This window comes from Mercenaria mercenaria, chromosome 8 (genome assembly GCF_021730395.1).
Source record: "Mercenaria mercenaria strain notata chromosome 8, MADL_Memer_1, whole genome shotgun sequence".
Classification (NCBI taxonomy): domain Eukaryota; kingdom Metazoa; phylum Mollusca; class Bivalvia; order Venerida; family Veneridae; genus Mercenaria; species Mercenaria mercenaria.
In genome coordinates, this window is record NC_069368.1 from 10,384,146 (window position 1) to 10,392,762 (window position 8,617).

The 8,617-nt window shown below is 33.7% G+C and overlaps 1 protein-coding gene across 1 annotated transcript; it reads right to left on the minus strand.

Annotated features, from left to right (window-relative positions):
* Positions 1-2,498: 2,498 nt before the first annotated feature.
* LOC123565872 (ganglioside GM2 activator-like) lies at positions 2,499-7,427 on the minus strand. Its single transcript, XM_045359643.2, has 4 exons — positions 7,303-7,427; positions 4,034-4,235; positions 3,376-3,583; positions 2,499-2,703 (listed from the first exon to the last, which is right to left on the minus strand). The coding sequence occupies exons 1-4, from the start codon at positions 7,370-7,372 to the stop codon at positions 2,587-2,589; spliced, it is 597 nt and encodes a 198-aa protein (XP_045215578.2). The 5' UTR covers positions 7,373-7,427; the 3' UTR covers positions 2,499-2,586.
* Positions 7,428-8,617: the final 1,190 nt, after the last annotated feature.

An 8,617-nucleotide genomic window follows, 5' to 3' on the forward strand; every position in this document is an offset into this window, starting at 1 on the left:
AGTGTCAAAACAGGACTGCCTTTGAGCATTTCTGCATGATACAAACACCAAAAAAGTTCTTTTGATCCCGTGTTCCCTTTCATTCAGGACACACACACACAGTATCACAAACCTCCACCGTCTATCATGCGAAGAAAGGGATACTCTTGGGATTACCAGCAACACAATAACTACACAAGACCCACTTGCTCAAACTATTCCTGCCAAAAGACATTCCAGTCAAAAGCCAAGATCTACTGGCACTAGAACACCTGACCAACACCAAAGAACAGGACCATCATTTGCTAAAACAAAATTCCAACCTCGTCCTACCAACACCAGTTAAAGGGAATTCCTATAGTTTTTTATGCGCATCTTTCTGTACAGCTGACACTTTCTATGGAAAACTGAAGTGAAGTCAACATTTATTGAAACATGTGACAGACAATCTTAAATATGAGGAATCTTGAATGAAATAACATTTTTGATAAGTTTTATCAGTAATCAAATGTTTTCACATCGCATTTTAGTACAAAGACAGTGTTGTTCATATAATGTAAGACAATTGACTTAGTACTGATAAGACAATATCACCTTTCGGATTATTTAGTATTCAATTATAGAAAGAATTAAGCATTTTTTAAACTTTTTTTTAAGTTCTAGCAGATATACATGTCATCAATTTGGTCAGGTTCGCGCCATTTTTCGTCCGAACAGGTGTTGTATTCTATGGTCTTAACATAAAATTTAGCCTGGTGACCCATATATTTTTAGCCATTTTTATGCTCACAATACAATTATTTATACAAAAGAAAAACAGGAAAAAATTCTATGAAATAGGTTTTTCTTCTCAAAATTTAAAAAAATATTCTTCACTATGGGTATTTTTCATTGAAAAAAGTTCACAAAAGTGAATATGAAACAGTATTTTTCTTCATTTGTACCCATTATTGTAAGGATATAGTATTACAAATATGACTATGATATCAAATAAGTATATAATAAAATCTGTAAAAAGAATAAACCTTATTGTGCTGTCTTGATGTATATTTTGGTTGGTATTTATAAAAAGCAGAAAATTATGAAAATGTTGAAAAATCGCTGGCAGATTCAGCAACATTTGGTGTTTTCAAAACATTTTTTCACAAAAGCAAGCCCGGTGACCCACAATCTGACTTAAGTACTTGATCTTCTAAACGAAGATCTGAAAACGACCCATTCACATTCGTCTTCTGTATATTTTGGATTTCCAGTATTGCTATTTTTATTTTATCCAATCAAACGACTTGTTCGAATGTCAAAGAGTAAGAAAAATGTGCAATCATTCCAGGGCTCGAACCCGGGACCCCTCGCTTACAAAGCAAGTGGCCTACCAACCGGCTATCTGATACATTATGATATAAAAATTGTAAATATCAAAAGTCAAGGCTACAGGTAGATTTGCGAGATGTTGTAAGTTAGGCTCTGATTGGTTAGCGAAAGTGTCGTCAGAACGAGGCAATGAATAGGTCGTTCTCAGATCCTATGCGTAGCGTTATAGGATATGTACTTTAGTCAGATTGGGTGACCCATTGTTTTTATTTGTTCAGCGTTTTCAGCACGAATTTTCCTATCATATATATGAATTTGAAAAAATTCTATGAAAGGAAAAAAACTATAGGAATTCTCTTCTACTAATTATATGAAACCGTCGTTGCTTATCAGTTAATAAACAGTTAATAAGATATCACCAGGTATGTAAAAGGTATGATAATGATGCAAATAGTTAAAGGTGCAGGGCATAAACAATGGCTGGCCAATAAATTTTATTTTGGTTTGATGTTTGACCTTTCAATATCAGCACCTCTGCTATCTTAATAAATGATACATGCTTGTTCAATAAAAACGAAAAAAAAAATGTTTTGTTTTGTGTCTCATTATTCTTTAGAGATTGCAATATGAATAAAACGATATCTTTGTAGTATTTAAGTTTGTATCTTTTAGATTTTCATCGCTAGTTTAACTTATTTATTGTACGTTTTTGGCGAAAGTTTCGCACAATCCTTTAGAGTCATGTTTGCATTCTTTCAGCTACATTTTTCAGCAAACTGCAGTTCTTTATACTTGAACTTCTCTGAACTTGTCTTGAATTCAGGCTTTCGATTTTTTATAATATGTACTGGCGTCAGTTTTTTAAGAAAAACAAACCCAGGACTATTAGAATTGAACATCCAATATAATGATAGATACGCATTAAAGTGTAATTAGTTTTGATGAGTGAACAAAAATGAACATATTTTATTCATTTGATTAAACTTCCTTGAATTAATTAATCGTAGAAGTAGAAACAAACTATAAAAGAAAACCATGACTCTGCCACACTAGTACTGTACCATGTGGTCTAGGTTACGTCATGTATCCTATTAAGGTCTTTCAATCTCCATGCATTTGTATATCTATATTTGCTAAATGTACTATTCATCATACCTATTTAAAAATGAAACAAAGAACTGGTTTCTGAAGAAGCGTACAAGTTGAGATAATATAATTTGGACTTTATAAACAATTGTTTTGATAACTGGATTTCTATTGCAAGCAGTGTCACTTTTCATTTGCAAAGAATACGGTTTATCCGACCTCTGGCATGGGAACTCCTACTCCTATTTTTTCCTTGAACTGTATACAGCCAAGGTTGTCTGTAGTGGTAGTATTGTCTTTCAATGATATCTTGATCTTGAACTCGCCCTAAAAAAAGAAGTTTAAACCGCTGTTGAAAATTAGAACCCTTTGAGCACAATTTATGGACTCTGAAATGCATGACTGTGACATCAGGTTTCATAAATATTGTATTATTTAATTACAATGAAGAACATGGATAACATTCAAATAAAACGGGTTCGCTCTATAAACTGACTGTTTACAATGAGTTAATAGGGTTTACGGTAAGTCTCGACGAATAACAGGTGAAATATTTTGGCAGCGTAAACATTACCATAAAATTATACAAAAGCTATAGCTATAGAAAGATGAAAGAAATTACATTAAAAATTCCCCACAATTGTTCTTTCTTATTATAGCTAGCGACAAGTTAGATTGTCTTACAATCTGTCTAGTTCAGGGAATACTAAATTGCTGTACGGATCATGTCCAACTGTGCAACATATTCATATAAGATCGGTATTTTGTCACATTTTGTATTCATGAAATCATAAATCTGCCTTTTCTGAATAGTTTAATCTTTACAAGTCAAAAGTCAAAATTAAGCGACACATACAGCCGCAAGATGAGTAATATACGGGTATCGCGACGGGTATTGCAAGATGAGCACAGTATTGATGCTTCAAGGTGAACTTGTGTTGCAAGTTGCGTATAGTAATAGTTTGGAAAAAGTATTATACAAATGAAAAAAACACTCACTGTAGTTATCGCAGAAAGTAAACCCGGAATTGCCTGAAGAGTGAGTTGATAATTATCTATAAACAGATTCTCAGGCTGGATTGGACAATGTGGTTTGTGTCCAAGTGCTGATTGCAACATTGCCTGAACTTGATGTCCGAACTCCTTTGGCACTAACGAAGATCCATTTAAAATTCTGTCTAGCATCGAACAGAACTCAATATTTTGACTGTAAAGAAAACAGAAATATCACTTGCAATTATAAAAGTTTTTGAGATGTCCACTACTTCATTTTATATAGTAGTAACTAGAGTAAACCCTTTCATAGGATTGTTTTTATCTCTATGATTTTTTGATATACTATACGTCTTAAGTGGTGCTATATGAAACTAAAATATTCAGTTTAATGCGAGGAGACAACAACGTGCCTTTGTGAATATTCGACACATAAAATGGTAATATTTCCTTTAATGGATATTACCCTCATGTAAAAAGCTTTAATTGTTCTTATAATCTAAATATTTTAGTTTATACTAGTTAATTTTAGCTCGATTGAGATGAAAGCTTCAGCCTATTCGAATCACTCTCTAGACTGCTTCCTGGAAAACCAGTACTGGTGTGATATGGGAAGTCACGGTACTGTTATTATGAAAGTAAAAACTATGGATAAATATTTTACCAGGTGCCTATGTTTAAAATGCATGGTACTTTTGTCCAAAGTCCGAGTGTTATTTTGTCTAGTTCAACGTCTACGAACAGTTGATTGATCTGTTTGTTGGTTGTTATATTCAATGTCACGTTCAAATTTCCCGGAAATGTAATTGTGGACGGAGAAAAGTCCAGTTGATGTATTGTCGCGACTGTATCACTCGGGTCAGTGGCTGTGTGATAAATTTTAAGTTTTGTCAGTATCATAATTATTTAATTGAAAAGTAAAGATAATTCCAAAGTTTATGCATATCCGATAATTCTTCACTTTTCTGTACCCGATAAGCAAAATTAAGCAAGTATATTGTAAATATTTTATGATAGAACAGAGCAACATTAATGTTAATATTAGATGTTTCGATAAATTAAAAAAAAAAAACAGCATTCAGACTCGGTGTTTGATAGTTTCGCAATATCTCGCAATATATTTCGTATATTTACTGATATAATATTCATATAAAAGATCTCACACGTTTTGAAGATAGGTTGGTTTTAACACGCTAAAACTTAACAAAATTGAGTAATTGCATTATATAATGTTTATTCATAATAACAGTCGGTGTTACCTTATCCGTAATATCCGTACATAGGGCTAGAGCGGTCTTCCGCGCATGTCCGGAAAGTGATTATTAGTTTGAGCGCACGGTAAAATTACGCAAATTATTGACTTTCCGCCCGCATTTAGTGTAGGCTATAATATGTACAAGATGAATCCTTCTAGCGTATATTAAATATTCTTTTTAAGGGATCTGTTTTTAGCATTCTGTAACAGATGTTTAATTAAACGCATTATGAAAAATATGTTTTGTTAGTTTACGTTTGCGTGCATTCTTATTTATTTAAGAATATTTAAAGCTATTTCACACAAATATTTATTTAACTAAGACACCTTTAGGCGAGCGGTTCTACTTAAATATTATCAGCGGACAATAAATAATAAAAACCATCATTCTATCAAAATTTCGGGAACCACAGTCCAAACCTTCCCTAGTGGCACAGATCAGAATTTGGTCGTATGTTTGCCTCTTTGTAAATTTACAGTTACACAGAAATACAATGACAGAAAAGTGCTGCCAAAAGCCCTAATATTGTATTGCATGATGGAGAACGAGAATGCCAGTCAGTCAATGTTTAAATTTAATACCAATCCATCCGCCCTATCAGACACAATGAAGCACGGAACTGCCACGCAAAGTATAGACCTCAGAACGATAAAGCCAAAAGAAAAGGGCTTATATATAAAGTCGGCACCAGCAAACTAATGGGTTTGAAAAATGCGTACAAGAAGTTCACAGCTTAAATGTTACAAAACAACTTATCAAAAGGCATAAAAATACAAAGTCCGAAATATTTTATTGCTCATGAAAAAAAATGCATTATACAGTTCTGGGTAAAAACAAGGGAAGTAACTGAAATATTGTAATACGGTGACGGTGCGTAGCAACAGACAAGCGGAAGATCTCGAATTACTTTATAAGTACAGTATGTTTTGATGGTAATACTTAAAACGTGAAAATAATATAGTTGGTATGAAATAATAAAATATGTAAAAAGATCCTTTGGAAGCAAAGAATAATAGCAGTCGATATTTTTGGGCGGGAGTCTATTTTTAGATGATGCATAAACTATACTATTGTTTCTTGTATGTCTGTTATTACGTAGTTGTATTTCACTAAATATTGACTTAAAGATGCGTAAAAACACATTGGCAAAGAGGCATTTTTTAATGAAAATGCATGTATCCAAAAATGGCGGTGCCCTACTGGAATTCGGATGCCTTTGATAACACCGTTGTATCCATTACCTGCTCAGTCAAGTGTGACATGTTCACCATAAGTGTTCCTTCCCTTGAGAAGGAACAATAATATACTGGCTTAAGGTTAGGATTAGTATTACCATGGTTACAAAATATATACATTAAAGATACTTTTCTTTCAAATTGCTTGAATCTGGTATATATACCGGAGTCTGTAATTTATACAGGCGCTCCGGCCAGGTCTGCATGAGTTACAGTATTTCGGCATTCTCCTGGCTTTACAGAGAGTCATGTGCGCTTGGAGCTATATTAATTTTACGTCCAATGAATAACGAACTGCACAATAAGAATACATGATCACATGCAATACCTCAAATCCAATTTTGAAGTCACAAAAGTACAAACATTGGATGAATTTCGATATAACGTAGGCAAATTAAACAAATCAATACAATTTGCTGGTAGTGGAGAAAATAAATACAGAGAGAGAGAGAGAGAGAGAGGGATGACGAAGTGGTCAAGATGTAACACTGCCTGTGAAACCTGACATCATGTTCTCAAAACAATTTCAGTTTCACCCGAGTTTGGTAACAACACTTTTTGCAGAACTTGCATGTTAATGCTTATTTTTTGATTAATCGATTTATAAACAAGATATATATAATAGACAAGTTCCCTTAATCCAATAACCATGTAACTTGACATTATCGTTGCATTTAAATTTTATTATCGTTGTATGATATCAACCGGCAATTAACTTTTATATATAAATAGAGGCAAGTCATCATCAAACCCAACCAAACGTAGGTAGATCTATTTTCGCACATTAATCAACTGTTTCTTCAAATTTCAATGTCAGAAGTTAGATTTATGTCACAGGACTAAACCACAAGTTCTATGTCCAAATGGCCCTTACAAGGCAAGCTTCCGTACAAAACATTTTTATTTAAGAAATAATATAGAGCTATCTCATTTAGTGATATGTCGCTGATAGATCTAAATCATTGTTTGGAGTTCAGATGCGAAGGAATTATATCTCGAGGGCGCAGCCCGAGTGATAGATCTTTAATAATACGCATCTGAACGACAAACAATGATTTTATTCAAAAGCAAATCACTAAATGATATATTTTTTCGATTCTAACACGTGACCAAGGATTTTAAAGTACATCCTTGACTACATTCATTAAATATTTGCCCTTTTATTTAATTTTGTTGGAATTTAGAACGTGTGAGAAATTTTATAAATCTGATTAAAGTAAATCTAATATGTAAAATATTGTAAAAGAAGTTTCAAAAATATGTGAGAAGATCTATCGGTTTCCTCAATAAACGCTCAATATTATATTAAAATTATTAACAAGATTCCATATATTTCCGTCTAATGTTAGTTTAATGATTCATACATGAAATTAAAAGAAAAATTCTGTTCAAGTTATAGAGGGCTAAATGAAGGTAGAAAAAACAGCAGAAAGAAAACTCACCACAGTCCGTAAACTGAACGGCCGCGGCCAGCGCTAAAGAAGATGCCACTAAAATTATAATTTGAAACATTTTATCCTTGCACAGTTTGCCTACTGACGATCTTTATTCAGTTTTTCAGTTTTATATAAAGCTGGGGTGTCTGTCAGATACTTGATCAACCTAGTTACATTAAAATGAAGATGCTTTTTATGATTTAATGACAATGCAGATATCTTCACATGCGTCCTTGCAGACCTCGATAACATGCATTTGAAATTTTGAAGAGATAAAGTCACAATTTAGACCGCTTCCATCATCGTAACGGTAGATGACCGATTTAATCTGTTTCAGTTTTTTTTCCGTTGCATAACTTGTTTAACTTAATAATAATATATGAATGTAAAACACTTGTGCCACAATGATTGCCCGTCTCATTTTCAGTTCATAGATCACCACAACCTTTCTCTTTGTTAGGAAACCTATCAATGGTCATCGACTGACCACAGGCAATCATTTAACGAAGTTTATGGACCTTGGGTCATGTAAGCGTTCCTTTGTTCTTGAGAAAGATCATGTTCAATCTAAATATCATTGGTTTTTGATGTTCTGAACACCGCAAATAATAGAGATCATCTATTGACTGCAGACAATCATTTCTTAGTTGTTTAGTTGAAAAAAAATTCAGTCTCGAGGTCACTGTGACCTTGACCTTTTACCTAATGACCCGATAATAAGAGAGGTCATCTACTGATCACAGGCAAACATCCTACGAAGTCTGATGCCGGTGGACCCTACTAGTGTTCTTTAGTTATTAAGTGGAAACCATTTTCAGTCTTAATATCATCATGACCTTGGTCTTTGACCTTTTTAACGCAAAAACGATAGGGATCATCTGTTGACCACAGACAGCATGAAGCTTGTTCATTTCTGAAAACAGAAAACAACCATCTATTGACTGCAGACAGTCATTTCTCGGTCATTTAGCTGAAAATACTTTCAATCTCGAGGTCGGTGAGAGCTAGACCTTTGGCCTAATGACAGGTCATCTACCGACCACAGGCAAACATCCTATGAAGTCTGATGCCGGTTGACCCTACTAGCGTTCTTAAGTTATTAAGTGGAAACCATTTTCAGTCTTAATATCATCATGACCTTGGTCTTTGACCTTTTAAACGCAAAAACGATAGGGATCATCTGTTGACCATAGACAGTATGAAGCTTGTTCAATTTCTGAAAACAGAAAACTACCATCTATTGACTGCAGACAGTCATTTCTCGGTCATTTAGCTGAAAATATTTTCAATCTCGAGGTCACTGTGAGCTAGACCTTTGACC

Excerpts from the sequence above, each read along its gene's own strand:
- LOC123565872 (XM_045359643.2), bottom strand. The coding sequence starts at position 7,372 with ATGTTTCAAATTATAATTTTAGTGGCATCTTCTTTAGCGCTGGCCGCG. Across the intron at positions 4,236-7,302 it reads CGTTCAGTTTACGGACTGTG|CCACTGACCCGAGTGATACA; the intron begins GTGAGTTTTCTT and ends TTTATCACACAG. Across the intron at positions 3,584-4,033 it reads ATTTTAAACATAGGCACCTG|TCAAAATATTGAGTTCTGTT; the intron begins GTAAAATATTTA and ends TTTTCTTTACAG.